The 22,880-nt window shown below is 39.5% G+C and overlaps 1 protein-coding gene across 2 annotated transcripts in view; it reads right to left on the reverse strand.

Annotated features, from left to right (window-relative positions):
• Positions 1 to 21,629, reverse strand: part of CIBAR1 (CBY1 interacting BAR domain containing 1) — a 30,528-nt gene extending 8,899 nt beyond the window's left edge. The window contains exons 1-7 of one of the 2 annotated variants that reach the window (XM_050800622.1): positions 21,372 to 21,532; positions 20,584 to 20,818; positions 18,020 to 18,088; positions 16,694 to 16,795; positions 13,853 to 13,858; positions 11,474 to 11,578; positions 2,125 to 2,238 (exon numbers count right to left, since the gene is read on the reverse strand). In XM_050800622.1, coding sequence (XP_050656579.1) covers positions 2,125 to 2,238; positions 11,474 to 11,578; positions 13,853 to 13,858; positions 16,694 to 16,795; positions 18,020 to 18,088; positions 20,584 to 20,818; positions 21,372 to 21,397 — 657 coding nt within the window. In that variant the 5' untranslated portion in view covers positions 21,398 to 21,532. Of the gene's footprint in view, positions 1 to 2,124; positions 2,239 to 11,473; positions 11,579 to 13,852; positions 13,859 to 16,693; positions 16,796 to 18,019; positions 18,089 to 20,583; positions 20,819 to 21,371 lie in introns of both variants that reach the window. The other variant, XM_050800623.1, reaches the window with a different exon arrangement.
• Between the last annotated feature and the right edge of the window lie 1,251 nt (positions 21,630 to 22,880).

Consider the following 22,880-nt stretch of genomic DNA (forward strand, 5'->3'; position numbering starts at 1 on the left):
TATTGGGATTACAGGCATGAGCCACCGTGCCCGCCCTTTTTATTTTTGGAGATGGAGTCTCACTCTGTCACCCAGGCTGGAGTGCAGTGGCACAATATGAGCTAACTGCAACCTCCGCCTCCCGGGTTCAAGTGATTCTCTTGCCTCAGCCTCCCAAGTAGCTGGGATTATAGGTGCCCACCACCATGCCCAGCTAATTTTTGTATTTTTAGTAGAGACGGGGTTTCAGCATGGTGGCCAGACTGGTCTTGAACTCCTGACTTCAGGTGATCCACCCGCCTTGGGCTCCCCAAGTGCTGGGATTGCAGGCGTGAGCCACTGCGCCTGGCCTTCATAATCAAGTTTTAAAAGCAGGACATGAAAAGGCGTGAAAGTTAAGAAACCTTAGCTGTAGTGTTTGGAAGTAACACTTGGGAAGTCATTACTGACAAATAGAGAAATATAAATATGTATATATAACTGATATAAAACAAATTAGATTTTGACATTAGAAACATATATACACATACTGTAATATGTACTTTCTTCATTTTATTTAACCTATATTCTGGTTTTAAGTTTCCTGAAGCCCATGGAGTAATGGGACGGGAAAGCTCAGAGGATCTCTTTATTGATAGTTAAGATACAAATAAAAATTAGGCCAGGCGCAGTGACTCACGCCTGTGATCCCAGCACTTTGGGAGGCCAAGGCGGGCAGATTACGAGGTCAGGAGTTCGAAAGCAGCCTGGCCAATATGGTGAAACCCCATCTCTACTAAAAATAGAAAAATTAGCCGGGCGTGGTGGCAGGCACCTGTAATCCCGGCTACTAGGGAGGCTGAGGCAGAAGAATCACTTGAACCTGGGAGGTGGAGGTTGCAGTGAGCCGAGATCGCACCACTGCACTCCAGACTAGGTGACAGAGCAAGACTCCGTCTTGGAGGCAGGGGGAAGATACAAAAAAAAATTGGGGGGAATCTTCAAATTTGTTAAGTGGTAGACACTTCCATATTTTATTAATACAGAATTCTTGGTATATGTTGGGATTACATGGCTTTTTTCACTTCTGTATTAGAGATGAGATGGGGAAAGTATGTCTTGAACAGTTTACTTCAGCATAAATACTTTCGTACCTTTATTTTTTCCTTTTGGAAGGTAAGAGGGTTGGATATTTACAGAATTGCTCATTGAGGACCAGGCTTTGATATTTACTTGCTCTAATGTTAGTTGGCCAATCAGAATTATCTGCATTTAACTAAAACCATCAGCATAAAGCAAGCTTACATAACCTACATTTATTTCATAGCTTAGTGATTACATTACATAGTCAGAATCCTGATTCTGCTATTTACTAGCTAAGTGGCCACAAATAAGTTATTTAAATCCTCTTGGCCTGTTTCTGTAGTTGTAAAATGAGAGTTACAGCAGCACCTACCACCTAAGATTTTGAGGTTTGAATGAGAAAATGCATGTAAAGCTTTGGGTATTGTGCATGATGTAAACACTCAAATGTTACTGAAGTCACTAAATGTTAGTTATTTTTTAGCACACTTCAGTGGGCTTATATCACCAGTCAAAATGATACACAGTATTTTATTTAATGGCTTTATGTAAATTGTATTTTACTAGCTATTAATAAATTAACTCCTGGAACTTTTGCCATGGTTAATTTGAAAAGTTGAAAATAAATGGAAAATCATAAAAATTCATCTGTTTTGGATTATACATAATAACCACTGTAGTGTTCAAATTTAAGATATTAATCATGGCTGGGCGTGGTGGTTCATGCCTGTAATCCCAGCACTTTGGGAGGCCGAGGTGGGCGCATCACTTGAGATCAGGAGTTCAAGACCAGCCTGGCCAACATGGTGAAACCCCATCTCTACTAAAAATACAAAAATTAGCTGGGCATGGTGGTGGGCACCTGTAACCCAAGCTAGTTGGGAGGCTGAGGCAGGAGAATTGCTTAAACCCACAAGGCGGAAGTTGCAGTGAGCTGAGATCACACTACTGCACTCCTACCTGGGCAACAGAGTGAGACTCTGTCTCAAAAAAAAAAATATACTAATCACATACAAACTAATGTTCTTTTTTAAATATTTCCACATTAAAAGAAGAACTGAGCTTAGATAGATATAGTCCTACCTCTAAATCTTCATCTTCATCAATGTTTTGTATATTCTGGTAGGCAGCAGTGTAGACCTCTAAAGCTTTGCCGTGAAATAACATTTCGATTGTGATAAATTCAGAAAATATAGTCTAAAAAAAAACAAAGAATTGAATTTAAACAATGATTTAAATTTCTTTATGAATATAGTAACTTTATTCCTCACTATAGTCTTGGTACTTTATAAAATACAGAAGTATCTGTTTTTCTACAGGGCAAATAAAGTACAAAAGATAACTGAAAGAGAAACAGTTGTGAAGACCTTTTGCTGCCAAACCTTCAAATTATACAAAGTATTTCCTTTATCACCATTCACTTCCATCTTATTTTTTATTTTAGTTAGTTCTCTTTATACTTAGTAACTGACATTTATAATAACAGAAGATCTGACTAAAATGTATGCTACTGTATACTTTTAATACCATATGCTTATTATTAGAGCAGTTCAGTTATGAAGCTGGTGTTTTAGCAATTCCAACTGATGTTTAAACAGTAGAACATTTTTTCAACAGGAATTATGTTCCACACTATATGCTACTTGTATTCTCTAAACATAAAGGAGTTACTTGGTAGTAATGACACTCCTGCCACTGATGATAATACCATATATTTGCATAGAGCGTTCCAGTTTACAGATATTGACTTGCCCAGTGTTGCTCACAGATAAGACTCTTTAGACACAGATCTGATTCTAAGGCTATAAGGTTATAGCTCATTTAAGGTTTTTCTGCTATTGCCCACTGAACTGTGCTGTTCTTGCCGGAATCAATAATTTCCTTCACAGATAAACTGTGCAGGTAACCTCTATATAAGCATGATGGAAACTTATGACAAGGAAGATCATGAACAAAAAGTATGAGTGAAGATGTGCATGTTGATCTAAGCAGGGGGTGAGGTAATCAGTGGATAGGGAAAAGATGGAAACCAGGCAAGTTTTTAATAAACATGATCGTATCATCTTGTTAATTATAACAAAATAAGCAATGTAGAGAGAACTGGGCTGAATAAGAACAAGGCAGAAAATACTCAAGCATGGATTATATTAGAAGGCTAGTCAAATACACATTTCCCTTCATCCCTGCTCTCCTAAGATAACCCAGAAAAGAGTGGTCATATACTTTGGAGACAGCCATATAGATAATTATCAGTGGCCTGTGATTCTTCCCTCCAGCCCCATTCTTTCCTAGATGATTAGAAAAACACTTAAGGGAGCATTAAGAGGCTTTGATTGCTACTCAGTGATATATGTCATTCTAACTGAGAGGAAAGGGCCTAGGTTAAAAAAGAGACTTGTAACTATAATTCACAATCACCCTTATTGTCACTTCATGTAAGTTAGAGAGGGCTCAGGTATACCAGGCTGGCAACTGACTGATAAACGGCCTTATGCTAAAATACAATTTTGGATTTCATATTAAAGTATCTCCAGATACCCAGGAATACTTTAGAGGAGGAATGGCTTCTGACCAGGGCTGGGATCTACTCTTAGTTGTTAGTGTCCTTATGATAGTTGCAAACCAGAAAGGAGTCAGGTTTTCTTGAGTGTGGAAACTCCTAGAGGGAAAACTGAACTAAGAGTTGATGACAAGCCAAAACACCCATTTTTAATGCTCAAGAAATAAACTAGTCAGGCACAATGGCATGTGCCTATAATCCCAGCTACTTGGCAGGCTGAGGCAGGAGGTTCCCTTGGGTCCAGGTGCCCCAGACTAGCTTGGCAACATTTGGAGACTTCTGTCTCAACAAGAACAACAAAGTCAACTAGCTAAATTGGATGTAGTGACTAACAGTAAAGCCTCTATCTTGTTTGATTAACAAAGATCTTTGACGAAAAGGTTTTAAGAACATTTTGGCAAAGAGGAAATGACAGCTCTCCAGAGTATAGGATATAAAGGATGTCAGGAGAACTGTCTACCCATTTGAAAATTAAAGTTATATATCCATGTCATAACACTGCAAAACACAGCTGCCAGCTCAATATTTAATGTTTAAAATATGTTAAAAATCAAGAAAGTATAAGCAATACTTATATAACCTAGGGGATGAAAACCTTTCTAAGCATGACACCAAGGAAGAAACCAAAAATAAGACAGATAGATCTGGCAATAAAAAGAAAAGAGGTGGCAAAAACACTGTAAGCAGTAAAATGAGAAAAGACATTTGCAACATACTTTCTCTTTCATTTGAAGGGCTAATTGTCTCAATATAAATAATTTTTAGAAATTAGTAAGAAATTCCAACATCCAACAGAAATATAGGTTAAGGAAAAATATAATTTACTAAAGAAATGTATTGCTAAATATATTTAAAAAGCTCAGCAGTAATAATGCAAATGATACTGATTTTTTACCTATCGTCCTATTAAAAATACTGCAACTTATGGTGTCAACACTGTCATATAAAACAAACAAAAAACACATCAGGTGCAGTGGCTCATGCCTGTAATCCCAGCACTTTGGGAGGCCGAGGCAGGTGGATCACCTGAGGTCAGCAGTTCTAGACTACCCTGGCCAACATGGTGAAACCCCATCTACTAAAAATACAAAAATTAGCTGGGCATGGTGGTACACGCCTGTAATCCCAGCTACTCGGGAGGCTGAGGCAGGAGAATCACTTGAATCCAGGAGGCAGAGGTTGCAGTAAGCCAAGATCATGCCACCATACTACAGCCTGTGTGACAGAGCGAGACTCCGTCTCAAAACAACAACAAAAAAACCAAACAAACTCATCATTGTACCTGTGCTTATGCAAGGTTTAGTAGGAATGTAAACTGGTTTAACCTTTGTGGACAGAAGTTTTAAAAATATATATTAACATTAAAAGTGTATGCTCTGAAGGAGGAGCTCCACATCTGGTAATTTATCTCAAGAGAATAACTGGGCTAGCAGTTAAGGCTGCTGTTTAACGATGTGTAATGATGCAGTGACAACTACAATTGCAAAAATAACCTAGACATTCACCAATGAGGACTGGTTAAATGAACTAGTATAACCATACTGCAGAGTATCATAAAGATAACAAAAAATAATATGGATCTGTTTCTTGGCATAAATATATCCATAAGTTTTAAGAAGAGATGCTATATATACGGTGGTCCCATTAATGTATAACTGTCAGGGCTAAAAATAGTACCTTCCTCATAATGATGTTTTGAGGAATTAATGAGTTTATTCATGCAAAATGCTTAGAATGGTACCTGGCACACAGTGTTTAAGAAATGTTTGTTATTGTTATTACCATGTCTCTGTATATATGCATAGGAAAAATCTGGAAGGGTAAAATAAAAAATGGTGAATATTTTTGGGTGGTAAGACTAAATTTTTCTCTATAATTTTATGGATAAGTTTTACGATTTATATTTATAATAAAAATAAAGCTATAAAAAATTAATTATGATGTTTCTTGCTTATGTCAGCTACTTCACTACATACTGAGTTCCTATCCCCATTTGTTACAGGAGTAACTCCTGGTTAAGTACCTTTTTTGTAATTGTGAAATTCCCTTGACATTCATCATGTACTGATGACTTTTCCTAATACATGGAAACAAATGGGATTGTGATTTTTCTCTCATTTTGTACACTAAGTTCTATAACAGCCCATTTCAGAGAGACACTCTGCAAAGTTCCTATGAAAAGTCTGTCAAAAATGTATTACTTTGCTGTTTAATTCCAATACCAAAATTCAAATGGACTTATCAATTAAACTCACCTCAAACACAGTAATGCACACGGAGTTATGAGTAGTGCTCACTACTGCCAATCATTTCTGCTTCCAGAGTGGTTAAAGGAGCCACAAACTCTGCCCCTTACCAGAAGCAGTAGCCTGGTAACAGGTAAGAATAGGAATGTTCTGTCTGTTTCTCCCCAAATTAAGAGTGGTACCAATAATCTGGCTTTTCCAAGTATTCTTCTCACAGAAATGTTTATGAGACATGCTAAGATCAACATGGCAATATGTGAATATTGTTATTAGAAATAAGGGGGCCAGCCAGGCATGGTAGCTCACGCCTGTAATCCCAGCACCTGGGGAGGTCAAGGTGGGAGGATTGCTTGAGCCCAGGAGTTCGAGACCAGCCTGGGCAACATAGGGAGACACCAGCTCTTTAAAAAAAAACAAAAACAAAAAAAGGAGCTGTAATGTAACCCTTTTGACTGATCTTTGAGGCAACCTTGTGAGATTTCTACATCCCTCTTTATCATAAAAGATCCCAAATGTGGCCTTACTTGGAAAGGAAGCAATTTGACAGTAATGAGGAATGATGTGCAGAATGGAGACTGAGAACCCTAACAGACTCTGGTATTGATAATCTGGTGCTCATGTTTCTGGGAGTTTGCTAGGGTTATGGGAGGTTGCATTTAAATTGTAGGTTGTTGCAGAAAACAAAATTTATATGTGGAAAATCCAATTTATCTCAATTTATTAAATTTATCTCAATTTAACGAATCTACTAAAAAACTATTAGAACTAATAATCAAGTTTGGCAAGGTTGTAAGACATAAGTCAGTATGCAAAAATCAACTGTCTTTCTATACATTTGTGACAAGCAATCTGAAAATGAAATTAGGAAAACAAACCCATTTACGATAGCAACAGGAAGTATAAAATAGGAAGAAGTTTAACAAAAGATATGCACAATTTATATTCTGAAAACTACAAATAGTGCTTAAAGAAATTAAAGAATATTAAAATAAATGGAAAAACATCCCATGTTCATGGACAGGAAGAATTACTCTTAAGATGTCAATACTCCTCAAATTAATCTACATATTTGATATAATCCTTTTTTTTTTTTTTTTGAGGCGGAGTTTCACTCTTGTTGCCCAGGCTGGAGTGCAATGGCACGATCTCGGCTCACCACAACCTCCGCCTCCCAGGCTCAAGCAATTCTCCTGCCTCGGCCTCCCCAGTAAGCTGGGATTATAGGCATGCGCCACCACGCCCAGCTAATTTTTTGTATTTTTGGTAGAGACGAGGTTTCTCCATGTTGGTCAGGCTGGTCTCGAACTCCTGACCTCAGGTGATCCACCCGCCTCGGCCTCCCAAAGTGCTGGGATTACAGGCGTGAGCCACTGCGCCCGGCCTCGATATAATCCTTATAAGAACCCGAACTGACTTCTTTGTAGAAATTGACAAACTGATTCTAAGATTCATACAGGATTGCAACAGATCCACAATAGCCATATCAATTTTAAAAAATCTGAAGAAAGTACGAAGACTCACATTACCTGATTTAAAAACATACCATAAAGCAATGTTAGGACAGTGTGGTACTGGCATAAGGATAGACACATAGATTAATGAAAAGGAACAGGAGCCCAGAAGTAAAACCACGTCAACTGATTTTCAACAAAGATGCCATGACCATTCAATTGAGGAAAGAATAGTCTCTTCAACAAATGGTGCTGCAACAACTAGACAGTCACATGCAAAATAATGATATTTAACGTTTACAAAATTTAACCATATATAAAAATTAATTCAAATGGATCAAAGACATATAAGAGCTGCAACTATAAAACTGTTAGAGAACATAGGAATAAATATTCATGACCTTGGATTTGGCAGTGGATTCTTAGTTATAACATCAAAGCACAAGTAAGAAGAGAGAGAAATTGGATTTCATCAAAATTAAAAACTTGTGCTTCAAAGACACTATCAAGAAAGTGACAAAGCAACCCACAGAATGGGAAAAACTGCAGATTATCTGATAAGGGACTTCTATCTAGAATATATAAAAATCTCTCACAACTCAGAAATAAGACAATCCAGTTAAAATAAGGGTAAAGGAGCCGGGCATGGTGGCTCACGCCTGTAATCGCAGAGCTTTGGGAGGTGGAGGTGCACAGATCACCTGAGATCAGGAGTTCACGACCAGCCTGGCCAACATGGCAAAACCCCATCTCTACTAAAAATACAAAAATTAGCCAGGCGTGGTGGTACATGCCTGTAATCCCAGCTACTTGGGAGGCTGAGGCAGCAGAATCACTTGAATCTGGGAGGTGGCGGTTGCAGTGACCTGAGATCGCGCCACTGCACTCCAGCCTGGGCGACAGAGTGAGACTCCGTCTCAAAAAAAAAAAAAAAAAAAAAAAAGAGAAAAAAAGGGTAAAGGATCTCAATAGCCATTTGTTCAAGGCAGATATACACAGATGGCCAAAAAGCATCATCAGGCAAGGCACAGTGACTCACGCCTGTAAATGCCAGCACTTTGGGAGGCTGAAGTGGGAGGATCACTTGAGACCAGGAGTTCAAAACCAGCCTGGGCAACATAGTGAGATCTTGTCTCTATTTTAAAAAAAGAAAAAAAAAGCATCATCATGGAATGCAAGTCAAAACTATAATGAGATGACTATTACAATGAAACTACTACTTCAAACCCACTAGGAGGGCTGATGAATAGCAAGTACTGAGGATGCAGAGAAGTTGTAACCCTCATATACTGCTGGTGGGCAAACACAATGGTGCGTTCACTTTAGAAAATAGTCTGGCACTTCCTCAAATGCTTAAGCATCAAGTTACCAATAATTCAGCAATTCCACTCCTGGGTATATATCCAAAAGAAATGAAAATGTATGTTTACATAAAGACTTGTACGTAAATGTTTATATTAGTATTCACAATAGCCAAAAGGTGGAAACAACTGAAATGTCCTTGAAATGAGTAAACAAAATGTAGTATATCCATACAATGGAATATCAGTTGGTCAAAAAAAGGAATGAAGTACTGATACATCCTACAACATGGATATGCCTTGAAAGCAGGCTAAGTGAAAGAAGCCAGTCACAGAAGTCAATGTATTTGATGATTCCATTCTATGAAATGTGCAGAATAGCTCGATCCATAGAGATGAAGATTAGTGGTGGTTGCTCAGGGTTGGGAAGCAGATGGGGGCAAAAGCTAAACTGTACAAGGTTGAAGTGATGACAATGTTCTAACATGGAGTGGAGAGACATACATACATACATACTATATCTATCTATCTATCTATCTATCTATCTATCTATCTATCTATCTATCTATCTGTAGATATATATATATCTGTGTATACACTCAAAACCAGAGTTGCACAGTGAATTATAGCTCAGTGTTTTTAAAGTGTAGGTTTCTTCCTGTCTTTTTAAAATTTTCTTCTGTGACCAAGAGACTTCCTGAAATCAAGAGACTTCCCTCTTTTGGGGGCGTAATAGAGAAAAGCTTAGAAGCTCTTTTCTTCTCTGTGCACCCTCCACCGTACAGCACCTTACTACCATCTCCTATTGCTTCAGGAAATCCCAGGTAGCAGGAATTGTAGCTGGGAATGCTGCACTTTCTCTGTGGGGTTTGGTACTCTGTAATGCTCAGGGAATTAAAACCAGCATCCAGGCAGAACACAGAAGTGAGCCCAAAGATCAGAGTAGAGACAAATTTCCATGTGTAAATGAAAAATTTGCAGGTCTGAGGAACAGTGATGGAGCAAGGAATCAGTTTCCCATCACTAAAGAAGCCTTTACCCAACAGTGGAATCAGGCATAGCTCACAAGTCTCCATTCCCATTTTTCAGGTTAAGGTTAATTAATTATCTTAATAATTCTCCTTCCTCCCTCAGTTTAAGAGGGGATGTCAGCAATTATAAAACTTTATACCCCGACCATACTCTCCTAGCTTGGTAAAGGAATTTGTCTCGGGACAGCCCCCTGAGATGTTCTTCTGTGGGTAGCAATCTACTATTACACAGAAGAGTACAGAGCCTGTGACTAAATTGAGAAGCTCAGAGATCCTTTGAAACTATGACAGGAAATTAAAGAAAATAAAAGATGTAAATGAATACTGTTTCATGGATTTCAGAGATAAATAATATAATTAAGTGGCAGATAATGCTTATTTTATTGAAAGAATATAGCTTATGAAGGAAGATTTGTCAATAGTAGCAAAACAAATATTTAAAGCTTGTTACAGGAAAATCTTCAGTGAGCCAAAAAGAGCCTTAGATGAGTTTTAAAGTCTGTAAGATGGTCATAAGAGGTCCTTCAAGTGTTTCCATGATGGTTATCAAAAAGACCTGCTGAATTTCATGATCCCCAAGAAGTTTCAAATCTACAAATGTGTTAGAATAAGGCAATTCTTGTGATTTTGTTGACTAAGATACCATATCATAGTAGATGCAAATTTATGTGGTTGGCTACTATTACCCTGTTTACTTACTTGATAATATGTAGTTACTACAAAGTATTAAGCTATAAAAATTAATGACTGTATTATAACAGAAATCACACATAAAAAATTGGTTTATAGCTCCTATTTCTGGCTATTGTACTTTGGGTAAAATATTTATGTCTCTGCTTAATTTCTTTTTTTTTTTGAGTCAGAGTCTCACTCTGTCACCCAGGCTGGAATGCAGTGGCATGCTCTTCTTAGCTCACTGCAACCTCCACCTCCTGGGTTCAAGCGATTCTCCTGCCTCAGCCTCCTGGGTAGCTGGGATTACAGGTGCATGCCATCATGCCTAATTTTTTTATTTTTAGTAGAGATGGAGTTTCGCCATGTTGGCCAGGCTGGTCTCAAACTCCTGACCTGAAGTGATCTGCCCGCCTTAGCTTCCCAAAGTGCTGGGATTACAGGTGTGAGCCACTGTGCCTGGCTGCTTAATTTTTTAATAACACCACCTCATCCTCACGGAGTTGCTGTGAAGACTGCAAGAATTTATGTCAAGTGCCTGTTGTAGCGCCTGGTATATAAAAACACAATAAATGTTAGTTCCCCTTGATTAAATAGTATTTGTTATAAAAAGCTGAATATCTGGCTACTGTTTGGAAATGTTGGTCTTTTATATACCACTGTTTCCATTTTTTTAAAAAAAAACCCACGATATATTTTATTTATAATATTTTTTGCTTTTTCTGTTTTCTTTTTGTTGTTGTTGGGGGGTGGGGTGGGCAGGGTCTGACTCTGTTGCCCAGGCTGGAACGCAGGGAGTGCAGTGGCGCAGTCATGGTTCACTGCTGCTTTAACCTCCCCAGGCTCAGTTGATCCTCCTGCCTCAGCCCCCTAAGAAGCTGGGTCTACAAGCATGTGCCACCACACCTGGCTAGTTTTTTGTAGAGATGCGGTTTTTCCATGTTGCCCAGGCTCGTCCCAAACTCCTGGCCTCCATTGATCCACCCGCCTAGGCTCCCAAAGTGCTAGGATTACAGGCATGAGCCACTGTGCTTGGCCCCTTATTTATCATATTTTCTTTATAAGGGGTATTTATGGGCTAAAAAATTTAGAGTAATTTAAATTTTTCATGAGTTTAAAGTAAAAAATAAGGTTAAAAACACATTTTGAACCCTAACAGTTACTTTATTACCTTTATATCCTTCATTTTCTGCCTTTCAAAGTTGTTAATAGTTTCCTCCAGATGACGACTTGTTCGGCTAGCATCCATTGCAGCTCTCTGTAATTCCGTTTCTGCCTACAAAAGTATTCCCCAACCAAAGATATAAAAAAATCAAATGAGAATTCATTCAGTTGAGCTTACTGGTAAATTCTACCATTGTGCAGTACTGGCTTTTTGGCATAACAGTGTAAATTGTTAATATTATATTTTACCATATATAATAAAATGATCTATGTAAGCACATGCAGAATAAAAAACTTTATTTAGTGACATGATTCACGATCTAGAAAAAAAAACCCCAAGGACAAAAACTACCCCCAAATCCTTCCCTTTCTGTCTACAAAATCATTTTTTTTTCCCAGACATCCTTGGATAACCTACTGTAAAACCATGTCCCATATTTTCTACTGCTTCCCTATTTCACTACCTGTGCCATTTATCAAAAATTATTTTTCTTTTGTCTCTCTCTCCCCGTTAGCCATTTCTCCCCTGAAAAGGACTTATGACTTAGTAAAGATTATTTCAATTCTCTCAATTACAGATTATCTCTTATTTTTTTTTTTGAGATAGAGTTTTGCTCTTGTTGCCCAGGCTAGAGTGCAGTGGCGCAATCTCGGCTCACTGCAACCTCCGCCTCCTGGATTCAAGCAATTCTTCTTACTCAGCCTCCTGAGTAGCTAGGATTATAGGCGCATGCCACCATGCCCAGCTAATTTTGTGTATTTTTAGAAGAGATGGGGTTTCATCACGTTGAACTCCTGACCTCAGATGATCCACCTGCCTCAGCCTCCCAAAGTGCAGGGATTACAAGTGTAAGCCACCGTGCCCAGCCTATTATCTCTTACTCTTTATGCTTATCTCATAGGACTATTGTATGGATTACATGAAATCATCTTTGGAAAGGACTAAGGAGAGTGGCACACAGCAGAGAGACCTACAGCTATGACAAGTTCTACCACTGAGAGTTTGATTTTTAAAATGTACAACATTGAGGTATTTTGGGTTAGCAGGTATATAACCAAGACTCTTTCTACCTTGCTTGCTTCTACTTGTTCTCCAAATGCGTTAATATTCCTAACTCTATAATATCCTCATCAGGTGGAATATAATATACACTACAAAATATTTCAGCATGGGATTTCTACTTGTAGATTCTTCTTTACAAGACAACCATGTTACACTGCTTCTATTTAGTTAATGCTTATTACAAAAAAAAATACACTAGTAACTAATGAATTAGATGGCAAGTCTAACACATTTGGACATGTACTCATAATATCTGATCTGTACTGTCCAATCAGTATGGTGGCCACTAGCCATATGGGGCTATTTTCATTAAAACTAATTAAAATTAAATAAAAAATTAAAAACTAGCTCCAAAGTTACTCTAGTTGTATTTCAAGAACTCAATAGCCATATACAGCCAGTGGCTATAGTACTGTCAAGTGCAGAATATTTCTAATCTAATTGTGTATCTCTCTTTAAGCACCTCCTCTGCTAGAACAAAAGTTGCCCAAAAATATTTAAGATTTTTTCTTAAACAGTAACACAGAAATTTAAAAAGGCACAGCCCAATTTTCGGATTAAATTCTTCCTAACAAAGTTTTGTTTCTTGTGCTAATATTATATTTACTCAAAAGTCACATATATCATCATTTAATAATTAATCATAGAAAAAGTTTGCATTTGTTGTCAAAGTTCTGTGATAAGTAATACCGTGACATTTAGCTTTTGCTTTCTTTTTCAAGAAAATGTATAAATTGAAACAAGTAAAAGGGTTTACTATAAGGATCCATTTCTTGACACACCACTCTATTACCCACCTGTGACTGAAATTTTTCATAAAGGAAAAAATACATTTCAAAGAGAGTGTAACAATTCTTTCAATAAATTTATATACCCATAGAATTATAAACACTTACAATTAGGTTATATATTAATTGTAACCATATATCAATTATGGTTACTTTTGTAATTAGGTTCATTCAACTACACATTTTCAAGATACTAAGTACTTAAAATTATATTCATTTATACCTCTCTGTATTTGTATATACATTTACCATATGGCTGCAGAGTTTTTAAAAATCATACAAACTTTCAACTTATTCATAACCAGGAATCAAAAACAATTCTCTATATTTCTGTGTTTGAGATTCTTTAAACTACAACTTCATTACAGGAAATTCAAAGATAAAATAGAGCTCCTCTGAAGACTTACTACTATGAAAAAAAATTTATTATGAGTAAAACAGTTACTTGATACACGTTATCCTTGTGCTAGTGAGAATATTCAAGCAGACTAATTCCTAATACTGTTTATTACACCTGACTGATGCAGCTCTTTACTTGTGACTACTTCCTTTTGACTCATGTCTTTACCCTCCTCATTTATTGATATTTTCATTTTAAAATTTAGAAGGCTAAGTAGAGTTGGCTAAATCAGGAAAGCATGGGGAAACAGAAGCCATAGCTGGGATATGTGTAGCTTCACCTTCTATCACCCTCCAGCAACTACTATTTATTTCTGAAAGTCTCAAATCCCTTTACTTGAGCATAGCAACTCACCCAAAGTAACACATCCATTTTTAGCAAAGAGAATATAGATTTCTAATATTTCTTCTTTTCACTGAAAATTCTTCAAAATTCTATAATTCAAAATTCCAACTTGAATAGGAAATGCTTTGGATTAAAATACTAAGACACAACTCCATGAATAAAGATACTGGTATATTAAATAGAATTAGTTAACAGTTTAAAATGATTTTTAAAAGGGTAAGCCAGATTGGTATTTGTCACACTGCATTACAGGAAGCTCGTTTAGAAGTCACCCGGAGTCCTACTTTGGGGGTGAGCAGGCAGAGCCCTGGAATTCTTCTTTTCCCTATCCTCTCTATCAGAGTGACTCTATCTTTTCTTACATACCAAACTTAAACATACTTCTACATAGATGAATTTTAAGAGTTTATCCTGGGAAATATTCCATGATACTATGATTGAATATTTGTATATTTATATTGACTACATTTGTATGTGGATTGTCCTTCATGTTTTGGTCTCAGGTTGTCAAAATACACAAGTTGCAGATCTTACCCAGTGAGCACATTGATTCACCTGTGGCAATAACCTCTTAGGTAGTATTTATTTCCCCACCATGTGAACCCACAGACCTGCTTCATCTGTGCTCTAAGATTATCTCCCTTCCCCAGCAGTTTACAGCACAGCATCCAAGTCAGAAAAATGTTTGTCTTAGGAATAGATTCGTTTCTGTGTTTAGTGTAGATACCAGTACTCCTGATTCAATCTTGCCAACTACTCAGGATTCCAGATGTCTTCATATATCACCACCTCCCCCACTCCAGGCCACAAAGAACAAAACAAAACAAAAAATTTTGATCCCTAGCTTAATTCTTAAACACTGGTGAATCCCCCCGCCCCACCCCACAGCCTCTGCCTTGATCTCTAGTTATCAGTCATAAATTTTCCAGCATTCTCTGGTTTGTCTGACTTGCTTAAAAAACAGATTCTATCATCTCCGTTTGCAGATCTTATGCCACTATGACCATCTAGATGTTTCTGTCCCAGTCTCCAGTAGGCACTCCACTCCCAGCCCTATGGCTGCCCATTTTTGTTTAGTACAAAGTTGGGCTTCTGTACCTTTGGTCCAAAGGAAGAAGGACCAAGCAATTGGTGCAGCCCCAAATCGCTGCTCAAGGGACTCCCCTCAGGAATGGAGGTGTTCTGGAACCTCAAATGCTCTCAAAGAGCCACTCCTCATGTGGTTTCTGGCTGAGCTGGGCAGTAACAACCTTAAGGAAGTAGGAAGGAGACACATAGAAGAAGGAATGGAAAAAAGAGGCAGTAGGGATGTTAGTGCTTTCTTTTTCTGTTTTTCTTTTTTTTTTTTTTTGAGACAGAGTCTCGCTTTGTTTTCCAGGCTGCAGTGCAGTGGTGTGATCTCAGCTCACCACAACCTCCATCTCCCAGTTCAAGTGATTCTCTTGCCTCAGCCTCCCAAGTAGCTGGGACTACAGGCACATGCTACCATGCCTGGCTAATTTTTGTATTTTTAGTAGAGACGGGGTTTCACTATGTTGGCCAGGATGGTCTCGGAACTCCTGACCTCATGATCTGCCCGCCTCGGCCTCCCAAAGTGCTGGGATTACAAGCGTAAGCCAATGCGCTCGGCCAGATGTTAGTGCTTTCTACACAGTCCTACCTATCTTAGTTGCTGGCAGTTAGGCACTATTTTGTATGCTTTTGTTTAGTAATGAACAAGGCACATTGTAGTTTAAGAAATAGTCATGTTTAACAGAAGAAACTTATTACAGTAGACAGTCGTATCTAGGTTTGTGTCCAACTTGGATCTTAATTTTACTCTTAAGTCTCCCTCCTGAGGTTAACTGGCTAGAAGTCATGATTTCACATAGTTGTTTTATTTCTTTTTTTTTTTTTTTTTTTTTTTGAGATGAGTCTGGCTCTGTCGCCCAGGCTGGAGTGCAGTGGCGCAATCTCGGCTCACTGCAAGCTCTGCCTCCTGGGTTCACGCCATTCTCCTGCCTCAGCCTCCCGAGTAGTTATGACTACAGGCGCCCGCCACCTAGCCCGGCTAATTTTTTGTATTTTTAGCAGAGATGGCGTTTCACTGTGTTAGCCAGGATAGTCTCGATCTCCTGACCTTGTGATCTGCCTGCCTCGGCCTCCCAAAGTGCTGGGATTACAGGGGTGAGCCACCATGCCTGGCCCACATAATTGTTTTATTTCTAAAAGATGAAGGAAATTAAATGGGAAAATTTTCTTTCCTTTTCTCAAAACAGGGCATAGAGGACACTGATATATTAGGATTAATGATAGATCTTTAAGTTAATTGTAGAATTAATATTTAGTCATCACCATGTGAAAATAAAATTCAGAAATCTGAATTTACTCTTTATACAAACATCTGAATTTTTTGTTTGTTCGTTTGCAAAGTCTACTGTGTAAAACAATATAAGGGGATTTGAATTAGGTGGTGTAACCTCTTTAAAATTAGCCAATTTCTATACTGAGAATTCCTAAATGCATTTCTTTTCAATCTTTATATTCAAATTCTCTACTCATTTAAAAGTAAAAATGCACAATTTCTATATACATTTACTTTTGTACTCCATACCTTAAACATTTTTTTAAAGACCCAAATTCAAAGGATACAATAACATGTCGATCAGATGGGTTTCGCTGACGTGTTCTTTCTAACTGAGTTAATTGCTTAGCTTCTCGATTCCTTGCTGTGAATGTTGCCTTGAGGTCATCCTGCAAATTGACATTTTTTTGTTAGTAAAAATGTCTGACTTAAGAAAATTCACACACTCTGTTTTAAGAATGGAAGAATACTTCTTGTGTGATCCTGGTACCATTACCACAGGAATTACAAGTATTACATAATTAGTGTCTATGTATATGAGAATGTGTTTAATATTCTCTCAAAATAATGACACAATTTCAGTGCAAAACTATTAACCATAATAGATATACGTATATAAATGTGTAATTTTGATGATGGTAGTGGTTACATGGGTATAAACATTTGTCAAAACTCAATGATCACTTAAAATGGAAGAATTTTATTGCACATAAATCAGGGGCTCCCAACTCCCAGGTGTATTAGGAACTGGGCCAGCACAGCAGGTGAGCGGTGGGCGAGCTAGTATTAAGGCCTGAGCTCTGCCTCTTGTTAGATCGGGGCAGCATTAGATGCTCATAGGAGTGCAAACCCTATTGTGAACTAAAGAAAAATTGTCTTCCACAAAACCGGTCCCTGGTGCCAAAAAGGTTGGGGACTGCTGATGTAAATTACACTTCAATAAAGTTAGTTTTAAAAATAGAACTCTCTCACACATTTTAAAAGTCTAAATGCTATCACCTGCTTTAAACAAAAACTTATATTCATATAGTAAAGCAATTTCTGTCCATATATTTTTCATGATTATAATTATTTTAAAGTTTCCATAATAATGTCTGTTGTCTATGTTGCTACAGTATACTTAATAAGCTCACTAAAAATATTTCATTATTCTTAAAGAGCTAAGGGATCTTTCAGAGTAAAAAGAATGACTATATACTAGTTTGTATTTTTTTTTTTTTTTTTTTTTTTTTTTGAGACAGTCTCGCACTGTCGCCAGGCAGTGCTAAGATAGTGCAGTGGCACTATCTTAGCTCACTGCAACCTCTGCCTCCCGGGTTCAAGCGATTTTCTTGCCTCAGCCTCCTGAGTAGCCAGGATTACAGGTGCACGTCACCATGCCCAGCTAATTTTTTGGTATTTTTAGTAGAGACAGGGTTCCACTATGTTGGCCAGGATGGTCTCAAACTCCTGACCTCATGATCCGCCCTCCTCGGCCTCCCCAAGTGCTGAGATTACAGGTGTGAGTCACCACTCCTGGCCACTACTTTGTATTTCTTATTAAAAAAACAATTGGAAACCTCATACTCTTTGCCAGAGTAACTCATAGTAAGTGAGAAAATGGATTTACTTACCCGTTTCATTTTCACAATGGTCCCATAAGCTTTTAAGGGTTCAACCACTTTGGCTTCAAGTCTTTCAACCTATTGAAAATTATTAAAATTTTAAATTAGAATGTTTAACCTTTTAGCCTATAAATAAAAGGCTAATCACTAGAAATTAATAAGACTCAGAATCTAAACTCAAACACATTAAAAACTGTTAAGCTGCACAGTAATAGTAAAAGTAGAAAAGCATCTGATAAGCAAAATGACAAGAAAATGTCTCAGGTTTCCCAGGAGCTCATCCTGGCCACATCATCATCTTAGGATTACTTTGTTACCTTAAAGTAGTAGTTTAAGTGTGTTAAGAAAGCTCAAATTTTAATACAGCTAACATTTTCAGTGTGTTCAGCACAGTACTGGATACTTTAGGTATATTATCTCTGAACTATAATAGCTCAACTTTTCAGAAAAGAAAATCAAAGCTGAAAGACAGAGCATCTTGGAAACATTTAAAGCAATATAACCTTCAAAAGCAAAAAAGCTTAGAGATCACTGTATTTGCTGCATTTTTTTTTTCTGAGAAGCCATTTGTGAATTATCAAAGCCTACAGAACAAGATAAATGGTCTGAGTTGCTGAGCTGTCAAACTGTATGTCTCATCTCTGTTTCATTTAGAATTAAATAGTGTTTCTTAAATGTTATAGTTATGTTTTTAAATCACATTTTGAGTAATTACTTCTTTTACAAGTAGCACTAGTGGAAGGCACTGAAGAGACAGATTTGTTTTTAAGTTAAGTATTTAAATACAGCATAAGAAAAATAACTCTTGGACATTAAAATTTTTTCTCTCAAGATAGGTGACATGTATTCAATTGCTTAAAATGAACATGTAATATTTTAATCGCAGGAAAAGGGCTTTTTAATGATACATATTTATATAATTGACAAATACACTTAATTTCATATTGATTTTTCTTTAGTTTCTGTAAACAAAATGTATATGACTGTTTCATTTTAAAATGTTAGGAAAATAAAAATCAACTTCCCATTAAGTATTCAAATATTAGAAATCCTAAAATCATGGATATTCAGGACAGTTTGGTTTACACCATTTCTTATAATCCATACTGATTATTCAGCTTAAGGATTACCTAAGTCTTATTTCTGTTCTCCTTTTTGTTGCCTACCTTTTTGTCATTGTTCATTAGGACCTCCACCATTTGGTAAGCAAGGGAAATAAAAGGAGAACAAATGCAAATCAATTCACTTTGCTATTTGATAAATAGCATAAAGGTTTTCTACAAAGGGGCACTGAAATTATTGGCTAAAATAAGATTTTAGGATTACCTGTGAATATAAATTATCTTTGAAACATTAAGTTCCCAGTTAGATGTAACTGAGAGTTACTTGTTTATAACAGAAGAAGTTTCATGACAAGAACTCAACATTTTTCTAAAAGTACCTCCAAACATTACTCTTCAAATTTGTATGGATAGCAATGATGAGTTCAATTTTTTTTTATACTCATTCTATTTTTTGAAAATTGAAATTTCCATTTTAGGTTCTGATGAGAAAAGTACAAAAAAGCAACGCATTTCTAAATGGGCAACTTCTGATAAGTTCACCTATGTTGTGAAACTGAAAATAAATACAAGTAAAAGAGCTCATTAAGTATTTAAAGGAAAAAAATGGGCTTTTAGAAAGAAAACAATCACAAGGATACCTCTCCTGCTACCCAGAGCAAAAAGTCCACACGGTGTCTCAGTATTGGTTTGCTTTCATGATACAATTCATAGCATTTTGTTGTTGTTGTTAGTAAACCATTGGTCAATTTTCCAGTTGGATGCAGCAATGATCTCTTGCCCATTTATTAATAATTTATCCATCCACATTACCATTCCCAACATTTCTATCTCTAGTCATTCTTTAATATGTACTTACGTGCCACACAAGACATTAAGTTATGCTTATTTTCCTCCCCCTGCGTACTATTCCCACTACCCCCAGTAAACAGCCACCCCTTGGCCAAAAGTTGGCAAATAAAGTGGGGAAATTCAAGACTTCAAGATTCCCTAAAATTTAGCTTGAAAACGGTAAAATAAAACACAGAAAGCTTTTTTTTTTTTTTTTTTTTTTTTGAGACAGAGTCTTGCTCTGCCGCCCAGGCTGGAGTGCAGTGGCCTGATCTCGGCTCACTGCGAGCTCTGCCTCCCGGGTTCACGCCATTCTCCTGCTTCAGCCTCCCAAGTAGCTGGGACTACAGGAGCCCCGCAACCTCGCCCGGCTAATTTTTTTGTAGTTTTAGTAGAGACAGGGTTTCATCGTGTTAGCCAGGATGGTCTCGATCTTCTGACCTCGTGATCTGCCCGCCTCGGCCTCCCAAAGTGCTGGGATTACAGGCGTGAACCACCGCGCCCGGCCGAAAGCTTCTCTTTAATAGATTCACACAGTGTTATAGACATGAAAATGTAGGTTTTATCAAGTTTGTATCCACCTCTGCAGTTAGGTAGATTACAAGTGAAAGTTCCCACGGTTCCTTCATCCACTACTTCATGGCTCATTCATAACAATGACACTGTGATCTCACGCCATACCTCTGCTTGTCGATAATCCTGAAGTTTGGCAAACTCATCAGCAAAGTTCATCAGGCCCAGCTTTAAATGTGGGGTCTCTGTAGCAGCATACGCGTTGATTTCATTCACCAGGAGGTCGGCTTTGTCTCTCAGCCTGGCAGTTTTCCGCACATAGGCAGCGAAGATTTGGCACAGTTCTCCAAAATGCTTCTCCACATTTGAGACAGCTGTTTGCAGTTGTTTCGTTTGAGCGTTCCTAGAGAAAAAGGTGACACAAAAGGCAAAACACTCTGGTTAGAGATGAGAAGGCTTCACGTTAACGTAACATGCAAACATTCCCCGGGCATTCTGCAGCTTTGAAGGCACAAACCCACCAACGATCCACCGTCTCCCGGCGCGGACTGCTCTCCATGGGGTCCTGACCTCACTATCCGGACAGTGTAGGCACAGGAAGAGGCACAGGAAGAGGCCCAGGCCGGGTGGGCCTGGCCTTAACTGGGGAGGTGGCAGCTCCGCGCAGCGCGGCCTGGGAGCCCGGCTGCCTCCAAGGCTTCTGCACTGCCCGCGGCAGTGTGGGGACCCGAGACCCGGAGGCGTGGGTGGGTGGCAGCCGGCCGGGCCCCGGGCTCCCCTTCGCCGCCGGCGCTCGCTGCAGCCCAGGGAATTAGGCCCCAGGCCACAGCGGGGACCGTGCAGCCTGCCGCCCAGGGTCGGAATTCGGCGCAGAGGCCCCACGGACAGAGGCTCCACTTCCCTCACCCCAGCCCTCCAGTGTGGGCGGCCCTGGGCAGCTGGGCTCGGGCTGTTACCGGTTTTCCAGGGTGCGCCTCATCATGCTGCCTCGCGCACGGCAGGGGACCTTGCGGGGGCCCAAGGACGGGGACTCCAAGGCGCCTGGGCGCGCGCTGGGGCGCAAGCAGCCGCCGGGAGCCGGAGAGCCCGCCCCTTGCGCCGCCGCGCCAGCCCGGGCGTTTCTATGGAAACGGGGTGCGCGCCCCCGCGGTCAATGCCCGAGGCAGCCTGAGCGCTGCTGGGGCTCGGAAAGCGCAAAGCAGCGAGGGACCGAGAGGGGTGATGGCGCGCCCACCCCTGGGACCGAGAGGGGTGATGGCGCGCCCACCCCTGCAGAGCCGCCTGCGCGGTCGTCCCGCGCGTCCCTGCCGGCGAAGCCTGTGGGAAGCACCGCGGGGCTGCGGCTCCTCCATCCTCTCTAACAGCCGCGCTTACCAGACACCCAGCCTCCTCCGAGCAGGGGAGAAAAGACGCCGGTCCGCCGGGAACTAGGAGGGAGACGTGAAACCAGAGGCCCGGGGGCCCCGTCTCCGCCTGTGCGACTTGTAGTCTCGTACCAGACGCGTCCACTTCGCTGTTTAATCTGAAAACGTGGGCTCTTGAGAGCTGCCCTTGGAAGGAGCGGTGCTTACTGCCTCACCTTTAACTTTTCATTTATTCAGCAAATACGTATCAAGTTCCGACTTCGCGGAAGAGATTGTGTTAGACACTGGGAATAACAGAAACATAATTAAGAAGCAGGGGTCCCGGACCTGAAGGGCCTGAGCGTCGGATGAGGAGGCAACGCTTACACCGAACCTGTGCTGAGATAAATAACGAACAGTTCTGGCTCTCAGGGTTGGCCTGGGGCAACAAAAATTCAAAAAGACTAAAACCCCAAACAAACAGGACGCTCTCCTTTGTCCTTTGAACGCCTCTGTCCTTTTGACCCTCCCGGCCTTCTCGTGTGCTGCTTTTCCCAGTAAACACTGCAAGGACTCCATTCAGACTTTATTTATTTATATATATTTTTGAGATGGAGTCTCGCTCTTTTGACCAGACTGGAGTGTAGTGGCACAATCTTGGCTCACTGGAACCTCCACCTCCTGGGTTCAAGCGATTCTGCTGCCTCAGCCTCCCGAATAGCTGGGATTACAGGCGTGCACCACTATGCTGGCCTAATTTTTTGTATTTTTGGTAGATACGGGGTTGCGCCATGTTAGCCAGGCAGGTCTTGAACTCTTGGCTTCAAGTGATCTGCCCCCCTTCAGCCTCCCAAAGTGCTGGGATTACAGGCGTGAGCCTCAATTCAGACTTTATCTGCTTCGAGAAACCTCTCTGGGATCCTCCCACACTTCGCTTTTTCAGGCAACGTTAGGGCCTGGTCCTAACGCTTTGGGACGGGGCCCTAATACTGTCTGGAGGAGCGAAGTGCAAAGTGTTGGAATGCTAAAACAGTACACTTTGTTGATTTTGTACTGTCTCCTATACTCTAGACTTTGAGCCCTTTGAGACAGAGGAAATGTGATTTTGGTCTCGTATTCCTC

The sequence above is a fragment of the Macaca thibetana genome, chromosome 8 (genome assembly GCF_024542745.1).
Source record: "Macaca thibetana thibetana isolate TM-01 chromosome 8, ASM2454274v1, whole genome shotgun sequence".
In the NCBI taxonomy this organism is placed as follows: Eukaryota; Metazoa; Chordata; class Mammalia; order Primates; family Cercopithecidae; genus Macaca; species Macaca thibetana.